The 23,209-nt window shown below is 46.2% G+C and overlaps 2 protein-coding genes across 2 annotated transcripts in view; one reads left to right on the plus strand and one right to left on the minus strand.

Annotated features, from left to right (window-relative positions):
* Positions 1–514: 514 nt before the first annotated feature.
* faxdc2 (fatty acid hydroxylase domain containing 2) lies at positions 515–7,220 on the plus strand. The gene is made up of 9 exons (XM_076986956.1): positions 515–675; positions 980–1,038; positions 1,530–1,627; positions 2,310–2,413; positions 2,831–2,952; positions 4,569–4,774; positions 5,479–5,584; positions 5,700–5,866; positions 6,462–7,220. The coding sequence occupies exons 2-9, from the start codon at positions 982–984 to the stop codon at positions 6,616–6,618; spliced, it is 1,017 nt and encodes a 338-aa protein (XP_076843071.1). The 5' UTR covers positions 515–675; positions 980–981; the 3' UTR covers positions 6,619–7,220.
* Positions 7,221–8,321: 1,101 nt separating this feature from the next.
* Positions 8,322–23,209, minus strand: part of larp1 (La ribonucleoprotein 1, translational regulator) — a 30,655-nt gene continuing 15,767 nt past the window's right edge. Inside the window, exons 5-19 of the mRNA XM_076986954.1 lie at positions 22,601–22,723; positions 22,111–22,263; positions 21,214–21,376; positions 20,643–20,787; positions 20,260–20,434; positions 19,991–20,148; positions 17,783–18,145; positions 16,342–16,465; positions 15,137–15,342; positions 14,942–15,048; positions 14,357–14,514; positions 14,081–14,225; positions 11,879–11,988; positions 11,627–11,754; positions 8,322–11,124 (exon numbers count right to left, since the gene is read on the minus strand). Coding sequence (XP_076843069.1) covers positions 10,930–11,124; positions 11,627–11,754; positions 11,879–11,988; positions 14,081–14,225; positions 14,357–14,514; positions 14,942–15,048; positions 15,137–15,342; positions 16,342–16,465; positions 17,783–18,145; positions 19,991–20,148; positions 20,260–20,434; positions 20,643–20,787; positions 21,214–21,376; positions 22,111–22,263; positions 22,601–22,723 — 2,453 coding nt within the window. The 3' untranslated portion in view covers positions 8,322–10,929. The remainder of the gene's footprint in view (positions 11,125–11,626; positions 11,755–11,878; positions 11,989–14,080; positions 14,226–14,356; positions 14,515–14,941; positions 15,049–15,136; positions 15,343–16,341; positions 16,466–17,782; positions 18,146–19,990; positions 20,149–20,259; positions 20,435–20,642; positions 20,788–21,213; positions 21,377–22,110; positions 22,264–22,600; positions 22,724–23,209) is intronic.

Here is a 23,209-nt window from a genome sequence, read left to right on the forward strand (position 1 = left end):
TCGCGAAAGTATAAACCAGGTTTAGCCTTGGGTGGCAGGAAGGGCCTGTAGCACTAGTCCAGGGCTCTCATCCTCAGACAACAACGTGTTCGTTTTCTTTCTGTAGTCCCCAGATTCAAAGTAAATGTAATGATGTTAGTTGCCCGAGTGCTGCAACAAACATTAAAGTTAATAATAAATAACCCTAAATTTGGCGCTACTAGAAACGCGCGTTATGGTTGACCAGCTGAAGGATTTCACCAAACACACTTTTAAGAAACATAGTCTTGTCATTTTGGTGCTCAACAGCGTATTTTCTCCATGTATCACTGGTAAAATGCTAGGATAAGTGTTAGAGTTCAGCATAGTTTTACAAAGAATTTATACCATGCAAGCTAGCTAAATAAATGCAGTCCTGCGTATATTGCTGCTTTTGCCGTTTACCAGCAGGTAAACCGGACAGCAAACCACCTGCGTTCATAGTCCGGAAGAAAATGCGCGTGAACGTATCAGGAGCGCGTCACGGAGGTGACGTTACCGGCCCGGAGCGCGGTCACGGTGTCCGGTACACCCGCCCAGGCCGGCACAGACCCACCAACCAGCGACAACGCCTGGCCTAAATAACACCGTCCACTACATTAAAAGGGAATCGGTACAACAACACCGGCGGTGTCGCTGCCGATAGCCGCTGCTGCGGTGAGTAAATATGTTTACCATGTATCAATAATCTACGCGTGTCAATAATCTACATGGGTCTATAATCTACGTGTGTCAATAATCTACATGTGTGTGTCAATAATCATAATGATCTAAAGAGCTTTGCACCACTGGAGCTGCGTTTGTGACACATGTTCTGGTGTTTTGATACGGCGTTCATTACCTATCGGTGTAAATGCATTAATAAATTGTTGGTTTAAAATGTTTAATAAGTTGTTGTTGTGTAAGCAACTACATGGCTCATGATACGGTTTGTGTTTTTGAAACGACCTCTGTGTGTTAGACATGAAGAACCCGTCCGCCTCCAACACTCACCGGACGGACAGTCGGATCCGACGACAGGTACGCGACGACAAAAGCTTTTAAACGAATGTCGACGTTTTGCTTCATTACTTAAAGTTTAGATGAACTGCGTCACTATATGTTTATAATTATGGATATTAAAAACGCGACAACACGGTCAAGGCTGCGCTGAACGTTTGAAGCACTTTAGATGCAGGCAGTGAGTTGGTAGTGTACTGTTCAGTTTCGGTTAGTGTGTGTGTGTGTGTGTGTGTGTGTGTTAAATGGTTCATTACGTAGGCATGCATGTTTTTGTGAACTATTAACGATGTTTCTTTACACATATTAACATAAACGTAGAAGTAATCACAGTGTTAATTACGTCCACATTAAACACTGAGCTGACTATACCGCTCGATTGGGTTTGCATGCACGACGTGATTATGAATGTGCTGAAATGGTGCTGGGATGTGCCATGTCCAGGTTTGTGGCCACTGCTGCATAATTAGGGTAATTGATGTGTGTGTGTGTGTGTGTGTGTGTGTGTGTAGGACGCTAGTGGGGGACTGTGGGACTCCGTGAAGAAGGCGGCGTTTGTCATCGGATCAGGTCTCTTCTTCCTTGTCGCGTTCCGGAACTCGGTAACATGGTAATAAATATTTTATGTACAATGCTTTGGATTCTGGGGATGCACTTAGACACCAACATTGCAACAACAGAGTTTCCTCATCTTAGGATCTGCTGTTTCTTACGTTTGCTGTCAGACGTTAATGCGAAGTGGTTGCAGTAGCCTACATGATTTTTTACATAAATAATTACCATATTATCATATGATAATATGGAGATTTTACATAGACACACAGATCCACTGGCTCACAGATCACCCCCACCTCTGTCTCTATCTCTGCTTAATCAGCTAATGCTTTCTGTTATATTGCTGTGCATGGGGAGAGGCTCCGCTGTGTGACAGTGTGAACTACAGAGCACTAGTGTCACCTTTACACACACTAGACACACTTGATTCTGTTACAAGGGTGAAAAATAATCCCACTTCAGCAGCGCCGTGACCTCTGACCTCCAGTGTAGACAGTGCAAGTTCATTTATTGGTTGTCCATGCATCCTTAGATTAATCATGGTGTCTTATTCCATGTTATGGGGCTGTTAAAAAACAGTTTATATACAATTCTCACAGTTTATATATTTAGGTTATATGTTGAAATATTCTTACATATATTGAAAGAATAATGCCTGTTCTGTACTTATATGCCACTATACGCTTTTGCTCTGTAGTTATATGTGAATGGTAACCCTATTGCTGTGCTGTGTCCAGGCACCTGCAGAGGTTCTGGGGAGCGTCGGGGGATTTCTGGCAGACACAGTGGACTAGGTTGTACGTTGCCTTTGATGGAAATGAAGCTGCTTTGTTCATCACTGGTGAGGGCAAAGCTACTGCTCCATTTACTTTTCTGTGTTCTTTGCCATGAAGAGCCTCTAGCTGCAGACAAGCCCAGACCCCTCTGCAGAAGGTCAGGTCACTCTGGATTCCTCTGCAGAAGGTCCGGTTCAGGGTCACTCTGGATTCCTCTGCAGAAGGTCAGGTTCAGGGTCACTCTGGATTCCTCTGCAGAAGGTCAGGTTCAGGGTCACTCTGGATTCCTCTGCAGAAGGTCAGGTTCAGGGTCACTCTGTTAGTCTCGGACGTGATGCAACACAGCAGACTCATGGACAGCACAGAGTTGCCCAACATACGTGGAGCAGCCCTTAAAAGAGAATCGCTGAGCTACTGTTAAATGTTCTGAAGTTGAACCTTGTTGATGAATGTGACCCCGAGTTGTGCTTCTGTGTGAACAGGGACCATGTTGGTACCCACGCTCGCCTTCTGGCTGTTTAATGGCTTCCTCATGGTGGTGGACACAACAGGGAGGCCCAGTTTCATCACACGCTACAGGATCCAGGCAGACAAAAATAACCCGGTATGGATCCATCTGGCCTGCTGACTCCACACACTCATCTCAGCATAATGACAATAAAGTTGAATTGAATTGAATTGAATCTCCAACCTGCCAGTCATTACCATGTGGCAGACACATCCGAGACCCTTTGGGGTTTGGAGGGAGAGTGCTGATAGCTTGGTCCATTTCCTCCATATGTAATGACTGATGAGGTAAAGGCCAGTAATACAGGTTAACTGAACTGTGCCGTGGACTGGGGAGCTGCAGAGCCCCAGTGGGAATATACACGCGTATCCAGCTGCTAGAACAGGCGCACGCGTATCCAGCTGCTAGAACACGCTCACGCGTATCCAGCTGCTAGAACAGGCGCACGCGTATCCAGCTGCTAGAACAGGCGCACGCGTATCCAGCTGCTAGAACAGGCGCACGCGTATCCAGCTGCTAGAACAGGCGCACGCGTATCCAGCTACTACAACACGCGCACGCGTATCCAGCTGCTAGAACACGCGCATCCAGCTACTACAACACGCGCACGCGTATCCAGCTATTAGAACACGCGCACGTGTATCCAGCTACTACAACACGCGCACGCGTATCCAGCTACTACAACACGCGCACGTGTATCCAGCTATTAGAACACGCACATGTATCCAGCTACTAGAACAGGCGCACGCGTATCCAGCTACTAGAACAGGCGCACGCGTATCCAGCTACTAGAACAGGCGCACGCGTATCCAGCTACTAGAACAGGCGCACGCGTATCCAGCTACTACAACACGCGCACGCGTATCCAGCTGCTAGAACACGCGCACACGTATCCAGCTGCTAGAACACGTGCACGTGTATCCAGCTATTAGAACACGCACATGTATCCAGCTACTAGAATCAGTCATACATGGCTCAAAAGCAAAGTGCTACAGTATTATTGGATTCACCTTTAGGATGCAGAAGTGACTTGTTAAGGGTCAGGGTTAGGGTCAGGGTTAGGGTTAGGGTCAGGCTTGACGTCTGGTTACATTTATTCTTTTGCTCAGATTTGGATTTCTGAGGTTAAGTTGTATAAATTACATTTATATCAATTACAAGTGTTATAAATGAGATTTCTAGTGTGGAATAGACTGTTTGTACTGTATGATCAAGGTTAAGGGTTAAATGTCATTCATCTGTTTTCCTCCTGGACATATGGGGAGCTTTTAAGGTTTCACTAGCTGTTTTTTATTTTATTTTCCATGGACTCTCAGTGGTCAGATTGGAGCTGATAAGAGTGATAAGTGAGTGATGAACTCCAATACCCTGAAGCTCCTCCGTGACTCCAGTACACTGGGGTAGACGTCCCACTGATAAGCAGCGTCCTATTGTACACAGTTCAGAGTGCTTGAACATTCACTCACAACAGCCTTTTAAATATGACCTGATAAGATGTTCATAAAGGTTACAATTACAATTAGGGATTATTTATTTAAAGAAGAAAACTTATCTGGCTGCAACAAATTGAATAACCTTGCAATTATTTGCAATAACAAAATGTCACATATGCAAGGTATGTTGCCTAGATTGAAGCTCTTTTCCCTTGCTAATATAATAGGGGCATGTGTGAGAGTAAACTCAGCTTACATGACCCGTACTGGTTGCTGCAGGTGGACCCAGAGAAGTTACGTCATGCGGTGTGGACGGTGTTGCGTAACCAGCTGTTCCTGTCGGTTCCCCTGGTGGTGCTCACCTACGTGGTGATGCAGTGGAGGGGTGAACCATGCAGCCCAGAGCTCCCCACCTTCCACTGGGTGCTGCTGGAGCTGGCAGTGTGTGGTCTGTTGGAGGAGATCTTCTTCTACTACTCCCACAGGTCAGCAGAGCACGGCCGCACACACCGACACCTGTGTGTGGTAATGCATTTAATTTGGTTGTGTCCCACATGTTGGATATGAATACGAGTTGGAGTTTACTGTGATTCAAAGCTGCTCTCTGTTGAACACAGTAATGCTCTATTATCACAGCTGCTCTGTTGAACACAGTAATGCTCTATTATCACCAAGCCGCTCTGTTGAACTCAGTAATGCTCTATTATCACAGAGCCGCTCTGTTGAACTCAGTAATGCTCTATTATCACAGATCTGCTCTGTTGAACTCAGTAATGCTCTATTATCACAGATCTGCTCTGTTAAACACAGGAATGCTCTATTATCAGATCTGCTCTGTTGAACACAGTAATGCTCTATTATCACAGATCTGCTCTGTTAAACACAGGAATGCTCTATTATCAGATCTGCTCTGTTGAACACAGTAATGCTCTATTATCACAGATCTGCTCTGTTGAACACAGTAATGCTCTATTATCACAGATCTGCTCTGTTAAACACAGTAATGCTCTATTATAACACAGCTGCTCTGTTAAACACAGTACTGCTCTATTATCACAGATCTGCGCTGTTGAACACAGTAATGCTCTATTATCACAGTGCCCCTCTGTTGAACACAGTAATGCTCTATTATCATAGAGCTGCTCTGTTAAACACAGCAGGTCCTTAACCATCATTGCTCTTTGAGCAGGCTCGTCCACCACCCTGTGTTGTACAAGCACATCCATAAGATCCACCACGAATGGACAGCTCCAGTTGGAGTGGTGTCCCTATACGCCCACCCAGTGGAGCACGTGGTGGGTGGCCTTTCTTCATTTAGACTTGGGAAAATCATCTGCTCTGACAGTAATGGTGTTTTGTGTGGGTCATGTTTATATATTAGAATTTAAGATACACACTACCCCTTGACAGTGCTCCAACATGTTCCCTGCTCTGATCGGCCCCATGCTGCTGGGCTCCCACTTGGCTACCACCTCTCTGTGGTTCACCATCGCTCTGCTGGTCACCACCGTCTCCCACTGTGGCTACCACCTGCCTCTGCTGCCCTCGCCCGAGTTCCATGACTTCCACCACCTCAAGTGAGTATTCAAGCATGAAGGGACCAAATTGATTTATTTAGGCAGTTTTATGATTGACCCACCTTCAGGACTGTCCTGTCGATTTAAAACCCCTTCAGGACTGTCCTGTAGATTTAAACCCCTTCAGGACTGTCCTGTGGGTTTAAAACCCCTTCAGGACTGTCCTGTAGATTTAAAACCCCTTCAGGACTGTCCTGAAGATGTGAAACCCCCTTCAGAGTACTCTCGTAGATTTGTAAATGTGAACAAGGGTTTTAAATTGTGTATGGCCTTTAGAGACATAAACCATTGCAAACACTGGTCATTATTTTACACACTGTACCTGATCTAGTTGCTGTACCTTTAGGTGCCTTTTAAGAGATAGCAGATGAACAAATACATTGTTGAGTTTTAAATCTCTTGTTGAGTAGCAGGAAGTGAAATGCAACAATTCCAGGGGTCTAGATTAGCTCAAGTTCACTTTGACGTGAGAAATCCTTTACAAGGAAGCGTCACATGCCAGACTAGAAGCCTGATCCAGCTGTGTTTTATCCTGTGATGTGGCAGAGAGCAGAACTCAGTGTTTTGTTCATCCATGACTGTTTCGTGGTGCCAGGTTTAACCAGTGCTATGGAGTTCTCGGAGTCCTGGACAGACTCCACGGAACAGACGACAAGTTCCGGAAGACCAAATCCTACGAACGACACACCGTCCTGCTGGGTCTGACGCCACTGAACGAGAGCATCCCAGAAACAGCCAAACGGCCTCAGTGACCCCACGGCTCAGTACGCAACTCCACTGGGCCGCATTACCAGCACAATCTAGTTAATCAACAGCATAATACTGTCAACCAAGTTGTTTTGGTGAAATTGACTTTTACACAAGACATTTCTATTATTGTACACATGCATGGATGTGTGCACTGTAGAGTTCAGACAGGGTTTCAAAAGAATAGCACTTCAATAGAAACAGCACTTCTAGAAGACACTCGCTTGAAAAGCAGATGTTTTTACTCCTGCTCTTAAATCTGAAAACATGAAAAATACTTTGCTGAACTAAGAATTTTCTAAACATAATTGTTATGGTTTCATATCCAGAGTATAATATAGCATTCTAACAAACCATTAAAACCATTATGGAGATACTCTCCAGTGAGCTGTTAGCTTTGATAATATATTGAGAATTCCCCAAATAAACAGAAAGAAATAATTTCTAAATGCAATGCTTCTAAACAGTAATGAACACCACAAATGGGTTTTTGTATAACTTTAATATGAAGTGTATTTTCTCAATATTAAACATTCCTATGCACTAAAATGTAATGTTTTTAATTATCAGTATGTGTAAATAATTAATAAATAATTGAACAGATGAATTTCTACATTTTGATGTTTACATAATGCAGCGGTGCACCGAGTGAGCAGAACGAATAATTAACTCTGCTGCTTGGCTTGGATGGTCGGCTGGTCGGGTGCCGATTGAACCCTTTAGAACAGTCTACATTTCTGCATCAGTTTCACATAAAGGTTCCTCAGATTGCACACACAAGTCCCTGATGAAACGAAAAAATTATACTGCCATATTCTAAAAGGAAAATGTCAGACCACGTGTCCAGGAGGGTCATCTCAAGAGAACTTGATTCAAACAGCAGGAGAATGAGCCCAACCACAGACCTTCTACCAGAGGACGGTTAAAGCTTGTGCAATGGCCAAGTCAAAGTACTGACCCAACAGAAAGGTCAATGAACTGCACTGAATTGGTTTTGTGGGGTGGTGGCCTAAACTAAAGCTGGTGTGCGGGGCTAAACTGTTACGCAATGGTTGAGCTGCAGTTACTGCTGCACAAAGGGGTCACACCAGATACTAAAGCAAAGGTTCACATTATTTTACCACACACAGGTATTCAATAATAACACAAATGACAAAAATATAATTTGATTGCTTTGGTGCTCTTTATCTTCTTTTAGGACTTGTGACAATCTGATTCAAGTTCAGGTTAAAGTTAAGCAGAATAGAATAAAGGGTTCACAAACCTAACCCCTAACCCCAACAACATACAACTCAAACCTTTCAAACAAAATCATTTAAGAATCAACGCTCACTTTTCTCTCCTCCCCGTCTGCTCAACGCAAGTGACCCAACTCTCCCCAGCATACCAGCAGGGCTAGAATGGTCTACAATTAGGGTAAAACTCTTAGCAGATTCAGGATGAGATTCAGGTCTTGAATCAAAATAAAATCAATAAAACCTGAGACCCTCCATTAAGATCCAAGCCTGGTCATGAAGAGCTACACATTACTGTAGACTCCACACTAAGTCTTTGTTCCACATGTGACGGTGGGTCAGGGGTTTCATCTCTCAGAATTCTGTTCAATCTGGACTCAAGAAACAAACCCAGATTCACAACCAAGTCTGTGCTGCACCAGCTGGTGCAAAAAAAAATCCCTTAGCACGGAAGAAGACACATAGGATAGAAGTTTAAGGTTTTTTTTGTTCATTTTATATCTTTTATTCTTTAAAGGAAAAGCATAATTACTAGAAATTACAAATGACACTAACAGCGAATCACATCAGCCTACAAAGCAGATATCATGAATTTTAAATGTTATGTTACAAGTTGTCATTCAAGTATTTTACATTTTCCATTTTGTATTTTTTTTGTCGTCTTTTTTTTTTGTTAATTTTTTTTTCTTCATTTTCATGAGCCCAGAAGACTATAATGGTAGTGAACTATTAACATTGTAAATACCTTACACAGCTGTTTCGTGTCTATGGCTTTTTGGGTTCGGTCAGGTGGGTTTTCCTGTTCCCAGCCTCAGCAGCCATGACAACCAGAACATCGGAGCCTCAGCAAGGCGGAACCCCTCTGTGCCCAACGCCATGACAACAGGAGACAAGCAGACACCCCCTCACCTGCCCACACGGAGCCCAGAGGGTACGGCGTCTGCCCCGCACTGTCTGCCCCGCACGGCGCGGGAGACACTCAGCAGGGGACGCTGTACTCAGAAGATCCACGGGGCAGGTCAGGAAATTAACACTGGATTTGTTCTCTTAAGCTTGTCTATGAATAAATGATTCTTTAGTAACATCATTAATGATACGCCTGCCTTAAGTTTGACCTCTCTTAAACAACCAAAACAAAACACACTCTTACTAACTGAATGCTAACTCTGCTTTCTGCTTTATAAATCACTGTGGTTAAAAAAAAACAAAACAGGAGTATAAAACTAAAATTGAATCAGGTTTTGTACAGGAACCTCTAACCATGAGCCAATTTAACAGGATCAGAAAATCTATTTTACAATTGAGGGGGGAGATGATTAAATTTACGCCGCCACAGAAGCAGCTCACGATGGCAGGCACCACGTTCCCACTGCTAAAGTCCACAGAGGTGTTACGTTGTCATGTGACACGGAAACAAACACATTACTTAAAGCACAGCTACAACACAGCAAAAATTCAAATTAAAAACTATTTTAAAAGTTTACCAGGGACAAATAAAAAAAAAAAGTATAGTGCGTGCACACGTAAGGCGAATATACAGTTCTTCAGCCAGCTGCTGAAAACGACCCTGGCGTCTACCGAGCTCACATTGGAACAGCAGCAGGGCGCAGCTGCTCGGGGTGAGGGGTCAGAGGTGAGGGGTGTGTTTGGCTGGAGGCCACGTCTCTCAACAGCTGTTGACCTTAACCCTAACCTGTGCAGGCAGTCTACCCAAGACCCTAACCTCCCCACACATGCATCCATGAAAACAAGGGTCAGTGTTAGGGTTAACCCCAACACACCCACCAGAGCAGGGGTCAGGGGTCAGTGTTAGGGTTAACCCCAACACATCTACGAGGTCAGGGGTCAGGGTTAACCCCAACACATCTACGAGGTCAGGGGTCAGGGTTAACCCCAACACATCTACAAGAGCAGGGGTCAGTGTTAGGGTAAAACCCAACACATCTACGAGAGCAGAGGTCAGGGTTAAGGTTAACCTTCTTCAGGTCTGATGAGAGTAGCTGTGTGCGCTTTTGTTTTGACTTTTTTCTTTTCTTTTTTAAAGGGTTTTTGTGTGCTCCCTCCATCATGCTCAGCACTATGTACGCATGTGTGTGTGTGTGTGTGTGTGTGTGTGTGTGTGTGTGTGTGGCAGCGGAGCTGCAGGAAGCTCCAGACGGTTGCTCAGTTCTGTCCTGATGCATGTCCTGAAAATGTCCTGCACATGTCCCACATTGCGTCCAGAAGCACCTGTAGCGTCCGAGCTGTGCTGCCCGCACCTCTTCTCTTCAAGTAATCGGGATAATTGACTCCAGTCCTTGAAGGGTCTGAATGACGATGAATGAAAGACTGCTCACAGTCCTCGAGACAGAACGACTCAACACCGAGAACCACACATACAGCAAGGGTTACACTTCTGGAGCAGACCATGTGACACCTGGAAGACTAAACGCTGGATGTTGAAGCTAGTGGCGGTGCAGCCGGCTGGAGAGGCAAGCGTGGACGACGGGGATTTGCATAATTACAGTTTTAAATGTTGTACAATCGGTGTTAAGGTGCCCGGCTCGAGTTAAACAGAAAAACCATTAAAATAAGGCCACGGAGTGGCTGATGCAGACGCACAGGGAGCAGGACAGCCTCCGCTTTTCTGTTTTGTCCCTTAATGTCGTCAACAGCAACTGTTTAAGAGTGATGTTTCCGAACCCTCGAAAAAGCATCGTAGTTCAGAAATGTAGTACCCATCATCTCTCCTCCAATCACTCAGGGTCAGAAAAGGCAGTGCAGCCACAGGCCATCGGTGATGCTACTGCTGTATTCATCTGAATAAGGTTCATGGGGTAATGAAGGGCAAAACAAAGATAAATTAACAAAAATAATAATAATGAATGAATGAATTTCTTATCCCCTCAGTCTCTCAATCTGTGTCACACAAAATGGGCTTTCAGATGTAAAAGTGTAAAATAAAATAAAAGTATAGTAATGGAGGAGCGTAGATGTTCCATTCACAAGCCATTCGTCAGTCAGGCCGGCATGCTTGCGCTAATGGGTGGAGCCCACGATGCAGGGCGGGTCTAAGAGTGGAGGCCGGGCAAAGGGGCGGGGTTACTTTGGTGGCTTGGCGTCGGGCACGGTTGATCGCTGGCTGGTGTTTTTGGCATCGTCTCTGATGGGAGGGGCTCCAAGGTTGGGGGCGGAGCTCATCTGGCCGTGGGGCCGTCCGGAAGGCTGGGAGGGGTGGCGCCGGCGGCTGTCCCCACTGGAGGAGTGACGTTTACGGGCACCGTCCTCCATCGGGGGCTGAACAACACAGAGAGCTTTGAGACTCACATAGGTGCAGCGTTTAAACCGCATACTTCACACACCAGGCACTCAACAACTTCTGTGTTAAAAAATAACTCTGAGATAAAAGGCAAAAACACTGGGCATTCAGTGACTACAGCTCAGAAACGTAAAAGTGTTGGGGGTTCCTGTGCTATTTTTTAAACTGTGGGGTTAAAACAAACTGCAAGGGAGATTAAAAAACACACAGTGATTTGCATTTTGAGAGATTATGCAGTTAAAATAATTTACTCCAACCTACACTGGCTTCTGTAAAATGCCCCACTACTCACTTAATACTACTGAAGAATCCAGGACACAGTCTGGTTTATTAGCCAAAGGGCCGCAAATGTTTAGGACCGATGACACAGAATGAGCACAGGAAGGCATGAACACAAGTCTACATCTTTATCTGCAACTTCCCTGTAACATGACATCTTTTGAAAAATAAAATTTTTCTGTCTCCCACACAAACACTTACATCCACCCTGAAGTCTTCCAGACGCTTGAATTTACTCAGGTACTCCTGAAGCTTCGGATTAATCTCCAGGCTCTTGGCTTTAGAATACTTGAGAAATGCCCAGAACTTCTCCAGGCCGTAGAGCTGACCTGTGAGGACACACATGACCCAGATGCTGTTTAGAGCCCGACTGGATGGAGTCATCATGACCACAGTCTGTAGTAAAGGTTAGGGTTGTGATGTGTAATACTCATGAGTATTATGATGACCCACCGGCTTCATAATCTCTCACGGTCTCCTCCTGGAAGTCTTTAAAGACATCAGGCCGAAACTTCCTCTCCAGACCGTAGCTGTAATACCTGAAGAGACATTCGAGACCATACCTGGGGGAGACAAGGGACAACAGACTTAACCAGAGACCACTGAAGACAAGGGACAACAGACTTAACCAGAGACCACTGAAGACGAGGGACAACAGACTTAACCAGAGACCACTGAAGACGAGGGACAACAGACTTAACCAGAGACCACTGAAGACGAGGGACAACAGACTTAACCAGAGACCACTGAAGACGAGGGACAACAGACTTAACCAGAGACCACTGAAGACGAGGGACAACAGACTTAACCAGAGACCACTGAAGACGAGGGACAACAGACTTAACCAGAGACCACTGAAGACGAGGGACAACAGACTTAACCAGAGACCACTGAAGACGAGGGACAACAGACTTAACCAGAGACCACTGAAAACGAGGGACAACAGACTTAACCAGAGACCACTGAAGACGAGGGACAACAGACTTAACCAGAGACCACTGAAGACGAGGGACAACAGACTTAACCAGAGACCACTGAAGACAAGGGACAACAGACTTAACCAGAGACCACTGAAGACGAGGGACAACAGACTTAACCAGAGACCACTGAAGACGAGGGACAACAGACTTAACCAGAGACCACTGAAGACGAGGGACAACAGACTTAACCAGTCTGTTAATACTTTACTTGTATTTTTTTTGCTGTTGTGTGGCAATTTTTAAAAATATTTTCAGGCAGGCATATTTTATTAAAAATATTTTTGACATTTTGCACAGTGCATGTCTGACAGTTCAATATGCGCACTGACGGTGATTTTTTTAATTAATGTTCTCTAATGCTTCACTAAAAAATAAATAAGTAAATAAATAAAAGCCAAATAAAGCCAACCTACCATGTTTATTCATTTATCTGAGTGTTTTAGATATTTACTTTGAAGTGGAAAAAAGTCCTGAATAAGAACGAGAATGAAAACAGCAATATAGCGACGGATCGCGCTGTCCCATTTCTTACCACAGTCCAAACACGTGCCGTCAGGTGAACTGGAGATGCAGAAATTGTCCCATCAGTGTGTGTGTCCTTCACTGTGGTATTTATTAGTACTACCTTCAGGTTTTTTGTTGCTTGTATTAACTATTAATTTTTTGTTTGCAGCTCCTTGAGTGCCAGTCGTGTGTCTGTTATACTCATGAAGTTCTTTTTAGTTATTGTCAGTGCTGAATGCATTGATCAAGTTTAAGCATTGATTTAAGCCTACGATTGATTTAAAATATGTACCAGTATAGTATGACTTCCATACATCAGACTTGCCTGTAGTTGGCATAATTGTGGTGTATTTGCCTGTTTTAATTGAATTTTCCACAGCTGAAACTGGTTGACCATCTACAGTCTCTGCCATTTCTGTATGTTTACGTGATCAGTTGCTTAGCCAATATTTTGAATTAGTTTATTGCTTACTTACTGAATGATTAGTTGTTTTCGTCCTGTTCCTTATGCATGGAAATCATTGCGTTGTTATTATTATAATTTTCTAGACTATTAATTTGCGGGATTTTTCTACATGTATATGTGGTCCCGCTCCCGCATCGCCTGGACTAATTAAACTCCCGCTCCCGCCAATAACAATTAAATTCTGTCCCGCGCCGCAAGATATTCTGTCGGGTCTACCGCGGGAGTGCAGACCTCTACTCTAGATAAAAACCCCGATTTGACTATTAGTCGACTAAAGTGAAAATCTGACCAATCAGATTCGACTTAACTCCTCTAGTCAAGAGTACAACTGCTGTTGGCATTAACAGACGCAGTTAACAGTTAAACATGGTCATTATAAATTATTCGTGTCTGAAACTCTCCACACTAAGAAAAACTTGAGTTTTTGAAACTAAAACAATATTAATTCACTTAATGCTTCACCACAGAACAAGATCGTCACTCTCACATGGGGCGACCCCACAGAACAAGATCGTCACACTCACATGGGGCGACCCCACAGAACAAGATCGTCACACTCACATGGGGCGACCCCACAGAACAAGATCGTCACACTCACATGGGGCGACCCCACAGAACAAGATCGTCACACTCACATGGGGCGACCCCACAGAACAGGATCCACACACTCCTGCTCATTAAGAGGGCAAAGGTCAAAGCTTCTACCTGTATCCTTCCTTTCCGTCTTCAACACCCAGCTGTCTGAATTCCTCATACATCTTCCTGTTGAAGTGATCACGCAGGAAAAAGGACCAGAAACGAAAGAGTGTGTTCATCTCCTGAGACTGGCCAATACCCAGTCGCTTACGCTCTGGAATGGGAGGGGTCGGAGAGAGAGGGGGTGGGGAAGAGAGAGAGAATGCCTTCAGGATGGGATCTCACTGAGCACTGAACATTATTGACATCTACACTGATGTTCAGATGAGCCCGTCCGGAGCGTACCGTTGAGACACCGTCGGCGGTACTTGTGGTAAACGTGCTGGGTGAAGCCGTTCTCCTTCAGCAGTTCGTGGGAAGGGTGCTGGAACTTGGGCAGAGACTGTGGTGTGCAGCCATAGGGGCCCAGCGCAGACGCACCTTCTGATGGACTGGCGTTCGAACTGGAGAGCAGAAAGACTTGAAGCACTTAAAGCAAGACCCGACCACTGACCAGCAACAAGTATGATCCACACAGCTGAGCCATACGGAACAATATTTGGCTATGGAGTGCAGCCAATAGGAGAGGTGATGCGTGGTGTGTGGGTGGAGCTGTGTGAGGTGATGCGTGGTGTGTGGGTGGAGCTGTGTGAGGTGATGCGTGGTGTGTGGGTGGAGCTGTGTGAGGTGATGCGTGGTGTGTGGGTGGAGCTGTGTGAGGTGATGCGTGGTGTGTGGGTGGAGCTGTGTGAGGTGATGCGTGGTGTGTGGGTGGAGCTGTGTGAGGTGATGCGTGGTGTGTGGGTGGAGCTGTGTGAGGTGATGCGTGGTGTGTGGGTGGAGCTGTGTGAGGTGATGCGTGGTGTGTGGGTGGAGCTGTGTGATTCACACCTGACGGAGGCGGTACGGGAGCGATGCTCTCTGGAGTCCATCACCCAGCCCACATGGCACTCCATGGGCGGGTTAGAGCTGTGTCTCGTCTTCCTCTTACGTGGAGTCTGTCATAGACCAGAGAACATACACACACGTAAACAATATGGCAGTGTTCACCCTCAGTGTTCAGTAAGCAGGAGGACAGTACTGCACCTTGGCATCAACAGCTCGGCCCTCTTTGACAACAGGGTAGAAGCGTGGTGTGTGTGTGGGGTCCTTCAGTCTGGGCGTGCGGGGTGTGCGGGGCGTGCGGGCATTGCGGTAGTTGGGAGAGTCTGGGACCGTGGTGGGGAGGGAGCGTGCCATTGCTGACGGATCTGGCGCTCCAAACAGCTTATTAGCCAAAGCATCTGTGGGGACTAGAACACAGCACAGGCGCGTCCCACACACACACAGAGAACACAGCACAAGCACGTCCCACACACACACACACACACAGCACAAGCACGTCCCACACACACAGCACAAGCACGTCCCACACACACACACACACAGCACAAGCACGTCCCACACACACACACACAGCACAAGCACGTCCCACACACACACACACACAGCACAAGCACGTCCCACACACACACACACACAGCACAAGCACGTCCCACACACACACACAGCACAAGCACGTCCCACACACACACACAGCACAAGCACGTCCCACACACACACACAGCACAAGCACGTCCCACACACACACACACACACACACACACAGCACAGGCGCGTCCCACACACACAGACCACAGCACAGGAGTGTCACACACACACACCACAGCACAGACGCGTCAAAGAGTGTTTAATGAAACGGGGCAGCTGTGTGTGAGACACGCACCATTCTGTGGGCGGGGTGGTCCAGGAGGAACCTCCTGATTGGTGCGAGTGTGTGTCTGTGTGTGTGTGTCTGTCTGTGTGTGTGTGTGAGACGCACCATTCTGTGGGCGGGGTGGTCCAGGAGGAACCTCCTGGTTGGGGTGGGTGTGTGTGTGTGTGTGTGTGTGTATGTGAGAGAGACGCACCATTCTGTGGGCGGGGTGGTCCAGGAGGAACCTCCTGATTGGTGTGTGTGTGTGTGTGTGTGTGTGTGTGTGTGTGTGTGACGCACCATTCTGTGGGCGGGGTGGTCCAGGAGGAACCTCCTGATTGGTGTGTGTGTGTGTGTGTGTGTGTGTGTGTGTGTGTGTGTGTGTGTGTGTGTGTGTGTGAGAGAGACGCACCATTCTGTGGGCGGGGTGGTCCAGGAGGAACCTCCTGGTTGGGGTGTGTGTGTGTGTGTGAGAGACGCACCATTCTGTGGGCGGGGTGGTCCAGGAGGAACCTCCTGATTGGTGTGTGTGTGTGTGTGTGTGAGAGAGACGCACCATTCTGTGGGCGGGGTGGTCCAGGAGGAACCTCCTGGTTGGGGTCCACTGGTGGTTCTGGGGTCAGACAGTCAAACTGCTCCCGGCTGATCAGGTGCACCTTCTTAAAGTTCTCCACCTCTTGCTGTTCAGACACACAAGCCAGCATCATTTAAAAAGCTCTACACTAATCTCCTTTCATTCAGGCAACATCTGCAAACTATACAGCTAATGAAATACAAAACAAATATAACCTGAAATACACATGTAATTTGGTCAAATCCCTTTCTGACCTGCATCATAAACTGAAGAACCAGCAGTGAAAACACAACAAGTGTTAGTGGCTGAATCTGAGATACGCAGTAAAAGTTCGTGTTAAAAAACAGGGTGCAGTGTAGTATGGTGTTTAGAAACTGAAGAGCAGAGATTAATATCAATCATCAAATCAACAAAATTAACATGTCTAATCACTCTTAGTAGAGCACAATTAAAGGGGGCTTTGGACAATTCGCAAACTGTTCATCGTGAGGAGTTGGGCAGGATCTCACCATGTTAGACACCACCACTGAGCAAGGGATCATTTATAAACACGTCTATCAATGTAAGCCACGCCCACAAGCAGCCAAACAAAAGCTCATGCACAGCATCATGGGAAGGCTGCTTCCTGTTGCCACATCCAGAAGCAGTTGAACTAAACCCTGCAGAATTCCCAGTTGTGTCCAGAAACAGGCCACACAAACCAGCACACAGCTGAAGCACAGTGAACAGATCCAAACAAAAGGAGCTACTTTAGCTACAGATGTTTACTAGCTGAGTCATGTGTGTTCACTATATTAGCAACATGCATTTACTTATATTTAGTTTATCTACATTTACTGCCATAAGCTCTGGTGTCCACGGTTTACACTAAAATCCCTGTAGACACAAAGTTAACCCTTTCTGATTCCAAAGCCCAGTGTTCAACAAACAAGGCATACAGTCTTTAAACAGTGACCCATAGATCAGAGGTCGCCTTTAAATCTACCTTAGTCAATAACAGTGACTCAAATTCAACAGCTTCTAAGAACCTTGATCACTGGTCACTGGCTCAAAAAAAAGGTAGGTGAACATGTGGGTGGAGATGTGTGTGGAGCCCAGATCCTCCAGTATTAAGTGCTGGCAGAGTTAGTCATATGTTCTCCACAATCACCAATCGGCCACACGTCTAGTAGCAGCAGTAAATCAACCATCTAGATTCTCCCAGTAGACAAGCACAGGACAGTCCAGATCAAGCAGTGTGTACGTTCTCAAGTCGTTCGTGTGAATCGTTCAACAATGTGCCTCCGCACACAGAAATGTGAAGGTTTCCTTACACCAGGTTAGTAACCGCGTGTGTGTTGGCCAATAAAAGCTGAGCTGATGGGCGGGACTGGGACGTGGGACGGGCACCGTAGCCCGTGGTGGGCGGGGCACACAGACTCACCTTGATGGTGGCGTATTCGGGCTCGTAGGCGTCTTGCCACAGGTCTTGTTCATAGTAATACAGGCCATCGTTAATAACCTTCACCAGCTCACTGGTGAGCTTGGAGCGGGAGACGTGGTTACCGGTGCGATCTCCGCCCGGATGCTTGCGCAGGTAGGGTGGTGTCTGGGTCACAATGAGGATCTTATTGACATCATGATCGTCGATCTCGCCATCTGAGTCTTCGTCAGACCAGTCGGTGAAAGTGTTCCGCCGGCCATCCATCTGTGCCATCTCCTCATCGAACATGAAGTCCAACTCTTCTGGCTCGTCCTGCTCGTCCTGAGGCATGGGACCCGACAGGGGGCGCACGTCTTCTGGCTTCTGCAAACACGTGACAAAAACTCCATTGTCTTCCTTTCAAGATCAGTATTCATCATGTTACCCAAATTTTCCCCACGTACACCAATAATGGCGCATTTCCACTAGGGCCTGCTTGGCGCGGTACGGTTCGATTCGCGACGGTTTGTCAGTGTTTCCATTAGTACCACTTCCCTGTGAGCCGGCCCCTTCGGGTACTATTTTCGTACCGACTCGCTCGAGGTTCTAACCATTCCGAAGCGGTACAGTTCTGTGACGTGGAGGAACAGCATGACACTGATTGGCCAGGGAGTGTCGTCACAGGTTGCGTCAGGAGAGCGACTCCTCCGCTATGCCATGGACTCCTCAGCCATTTTTAAAACCCAAGGAGCGAAGTCTGTTCCCTGGTCAAACGCCGAGGTACAAACCTTTCTGTTAATAATCAGCATTCAAAAAATCCAGGGCGAACTGGACGGGGCCACTAGAAATGTAAAGGTTTTTAGCGAGGTTTCCGCGCTAATGGCCACTCATGGCTACCAGCGGTCCGTTCAGCAGTGCCGGTCGGTCCAAGCTAAAAAAGCTTAACGCGATTACCGGGCGGTGAAGGACCATAACGGACGCAGCGGAGCAAACCGCAAAGACTGGAAATGGTTCCAGCAAACGGATGTCATACGGTCACCGGCCAGCCAGTAACGGAAGAGAAAACGTGCCGGACAATGTCGGTGCTGGAGGCCACGGAGAATGGTGAGTGTATTGTGATTTCAGTTTTACTACTAGGCTCATAAAAGATGTAATATGAATGTAATATGAACGCATCTATTGTAAACGCAGGAATTTAGAGCTGTGTTTGTAGTTAATGTTACCACCACAGTCACTACTGTACAATAGCTAGCTCTTAGCCTTGCTAGTTGCTAGTTAGCTGTAGCCATAAACACAGCATGAGCAGCGATGACGTGCTACACATTTTGTGCAGTTACGCTATATCGTTGTTCCTTCACGGGAATGCTTGTGTTTAATATTTGTTATTTTTTACGTTCAAGATTCCCCTTCCACTGACGAGGCGAGCGGAGTTGGCGGAAAATGTTTCCTTCAACCGGGCTTTCCTCGGGGTGCTTGGCGAACTTGTGAACACCATGCGAGACAGACGCCAGTAAAAGCACACAAAATGTTGCTTGTAGTACTATAAATATTTATTTCATATCAAGCTATACGTATATATTTGCTTTTTGCACTTTTTTTAACTATAACTATATTATTTACATATGTTGTACTTTAAATATCTATATTTCATAATAAAGTTTGATTTCATTTGATTGTATGACTGGTGCTTTTTATGCAGGGTGTGTTCAGCCTGTTTGAGTAATACCAAATTATTATCAATAATTAGAGCAACCACATACAATAATGAAGATAAAGATAAATAAGATACAATAATGGTACGTGTTAAGGGGCATCGACCGGTGTTGTGGTCGCATACAAATGATGTCACGACACTACAACCCGCGTGCCAACAGCGACTCCACCCACATTGTGGTGGTCCACCATTGTAATGGAAACACAACGCGACCGTACCGTTCCGTTGCGAATCGACCCGTATCGAACCGTACCGCGCCAAGCAGGCCCTAGTGGAAATGCGCCATAAATGAGTAATAACAGATTTAATGTCTAAAAGAGAAACAAGCTTAGATTCAGAAAAGTCTTTCTAGCAGAAACTGCTGTAGGATCTAGGGTTAGCTAGTACCCTGGGCCCGGCGGGTTAGGGTTGGGTGGTACCCTAACCCTGACGGAAGAGGGTTAGCGTTAGACGGTACCCTGGGCCCGGCTGGTTAGGGGGTACCCTGACGGAAGAGGGTTAGCGTTAGACGGTACCCTGGGCCTGGCGGGAGAGGGCCGGGGACGCTTCTTCACTTCGATCCAGGACTCCGAGTCCAGGTCCGGCAGGCTGGCTGATAAACCCTTGGGCATGGTCTTCAGGTTGCTTCCATCCTCCGGCTTGCTGTGCACTGGTGTGGAGTCTCTCATGAAGCCTGAAGAGAGAACACCACCCGGTAAGACATGTGCTGTACTTTTAACAAGAAGCTGCTTCTTACGCACCTGACCAATAAAGACAAATGTATGAACGCCTTCAGCAGCCTCACCTGTGGGCTTCTCCGCAGGCTGCCTGGGAACAAACTCTGGGCAGTTGATGAGCTGTGTGAAATCCGTCTGGGACTGTTCTGGGAACATCAGTCCAGGAAGGGGCCACTTCTCTGGATCATCCTTACGGCGAATTTTCATATCGATGATCTCCACTTCCTTGCTGTCCTTTAAAGCCTGACATGACACACACACACAGATATTCGCTAGGGTTAGGGTTAGGTGTAAGAGGTTATAGCTTTGGTGTAAGGGGTTATGGGTTAGGTGTACAGGGTTAGGGTTAGCTAACTAGCTAGCTTTCAAACACCACGCCATAATGCTGAGCCTGAATCTGAACCAATGACCTCAAAATCTGTTTTTAAAAAGTATTCCAAAAGAAACTAACCGCCAGGATGAGGCTGATGTCTGTGGTGAGTGCCTGGACACGGTGGAAACTAGCAATGAGCGCCACAGGGAGAAAGCCCTCCTGGTCCATCTTCCTCCGCAGGAAGAAGTCTCTCTCCAGGTTGTCCACACTGAAGTAGTACTCACTAGGACAGGGGAAAAACATTATTATATTACTGTTGTTTCTTACAACACAAAATCAATACCTAAATATATGAAAGAAAGAAAGAAAGAAAGAAAGAAAGAAAGAAAGAAAGAAAGAGACACAGACAGACACAGAGATAGACCCTAGTTTGATTCAATCAGCAATTTGTTTTTGCATAAATTACACGGGTATCTTCCAGAAGATAAGATGAACTATAAGAGGCATAATTGTGGGGAATAGCATGCCCAAAATTATTCCCTCTGCAAAACATCACAGTCTGTGGGAAAATCCAAAGTTCAATACCATTTAAAATAGTCCAAAATATTCCAGAGGTATGAATAATTTCAGGTAGCACTATATCCATCTATCTATTATATTTACACACACACACACGCCATACCAACAGAGCAGGTGCAGGTGGTCTTACATTTGTCTCTTGATGTAGTCCTTCAGAAGATCTTGCTCCACGGAGGACAGGTCCGTGCTGCTCACACTGTCGTAGTAGTAGGTGACCGCATTGCTGTATTTCTGCCTGTACGCACCGTCTTTGCCATCATAGGCCTTATAGCCAAATGGGTAGTCATAGTGACCTGGTAGGATGAAGGAGAGCATTCATAAATTATCCTTCAGTTCACAGTCCTCACCAAAGCAGGGACCCCAGCGGAGCTCAGACTAAAACCTGGCCCCCGGATCACCTGCCAGTTACCCAGAAATGGTAAACCAAACCAAACATGCCTTGCTGCACTGTGGGTAGCACAACTGTGATCAAGTTTTAGTGTGTTGTCAAAACTAAATTACAAAAAACCTACAGAATAAAGTGTTCTGGTTACAATGCCAGTCAAGAGAATGACGGCAAACCCAAAGGTATTCACGTGCGCTAGTAGCATCATGCCCCAAAACAGAGTTGGTCCAATCCCAGAGAAAACATAAGACTACAAAGCCCTTTAACAAGGAGGGTAAAGGCTTGAACAACCTAAACTTTGTAAATGAGTGTTGCAGATACACGAGTGTTGCAGGATGAAGTACTTGGGACTTTGATGCGACTGGCATTTACGTGACAGCCAAGACAGCTTTTGAACAATCACAGTTTTACGTTCAACACACTGCTAAGAAAAGGAGCCGCTCATTCCTGATAGTGGAAATTGTGTGATTAAATGTGTAAAGTGTGGAGAGGGTGTGTCCATGTCTTCCTCTGCTCATCAAACGAAGAATTGTGTGATAAAAAATTAAATAAAAACCTATGAACTTCTAACTGTGGTATATGAAGTACTTTAGTCGAAACAGGTGAAACAGTAAGATAAAAGAATTATTTATAACCACACACCTCTGTTGCTGCCTCTGCCTCGGCCCCGCCCTCGGCCCCGCCCCCGACCACGCCCCCGGAACCCTCCTCTGAAGGGAGCGCCCTCACTCTTCACGCTGGACACCTCGTCATGGTCGTCTCTGAATTCTCGCTCGCTCCTCCCACTGGGCCAGTCTGCAGCCACAGAGCACAACATTCACAGCAGGAAGATACCGTCCAGGAAGATACCGTCCAGTTTCCTTCACATAATGAACCCTGGTCTAAACTGTAATGTCAGTCTAGACTCAGGACCAATATTAGTCTGGGGATTAATGTTTCTGCTCAGTTATTCAACCCTGTATTCAATTCCTGAGCTGGCAGGAATGAAGCCCTAGCAACAAACTATTTTCTGCCTTTAGTTGGAAATAAAAAATACGATGATGTCGTCCTGTGACAGGTTCCTCACACGAGACCCAGGACCACCACAGATCAGAAGAACCTTCCTCCAGATCAGGCCAACGGCGTGTCCTACCTCTGAACTCATTCCGAGCGTTGTGGGGTATTCTGGGAGCCTCGTTGTTCCTGGAAGCTGAGCGCTCACGAGGACCTTCTGCCTTCATCTCAATCACCAGAGGAACCCACTTGTGCTTGTTCCCTGTCACCACACACGCAGTTACAGCAGTGAGCAAACACTCGTGTGCAGTGTTTGGATTCACTGGATTCCCCCAGGGAGAGAAACTCACACAAACATGTGGCCTAAGTCTTGATCAGGTTTCACAATAGACAATGACCCTAACCATAGATAATCAGTTAATATAGCATGTATAGGATATACCTTCATGATCTGATGTTTTACAAGTTGCTATAATATCATTGGAAGAGTGTAACTGCACTTCCTTGTTCTGACCTACAGGTGGTGTTAACAGTCACAGTTAGGGAAAACTAGCTCAGAACATATCCTTCCGTTACAATGACGTGGCCTATGTATTCCACAGTTTGTGTGTGTGTGTGTGTGTGTGTGTCCATGCATGTTTGTGTGGGCAATTCCAGTTTGAGGGCCAGGGTTAATGGGGTGAGGGGTGTACTTGTGGAGCAGTAGTGTGTGTGTGTGTGTGTGTGTTATATCAAGCACTTCGCACAC

Source organism: Brachyhypopomus gauderio, unplaced genomic scaffold, assembly GCF_052324685.1.
Source record: "Brachyhypopomus gauderio isolate BG-103 unplaced genomic scaffold, BGAUD_0.2 sc50, whole genome shotgun sequence".
Lineage (NCBI taxonomy): Eukaryota > Metazoa > Chordata > Actinopteri > Gymnotiformes > Hypopomidae > Brachyhypopomus > Brachyhypopomus gauderio.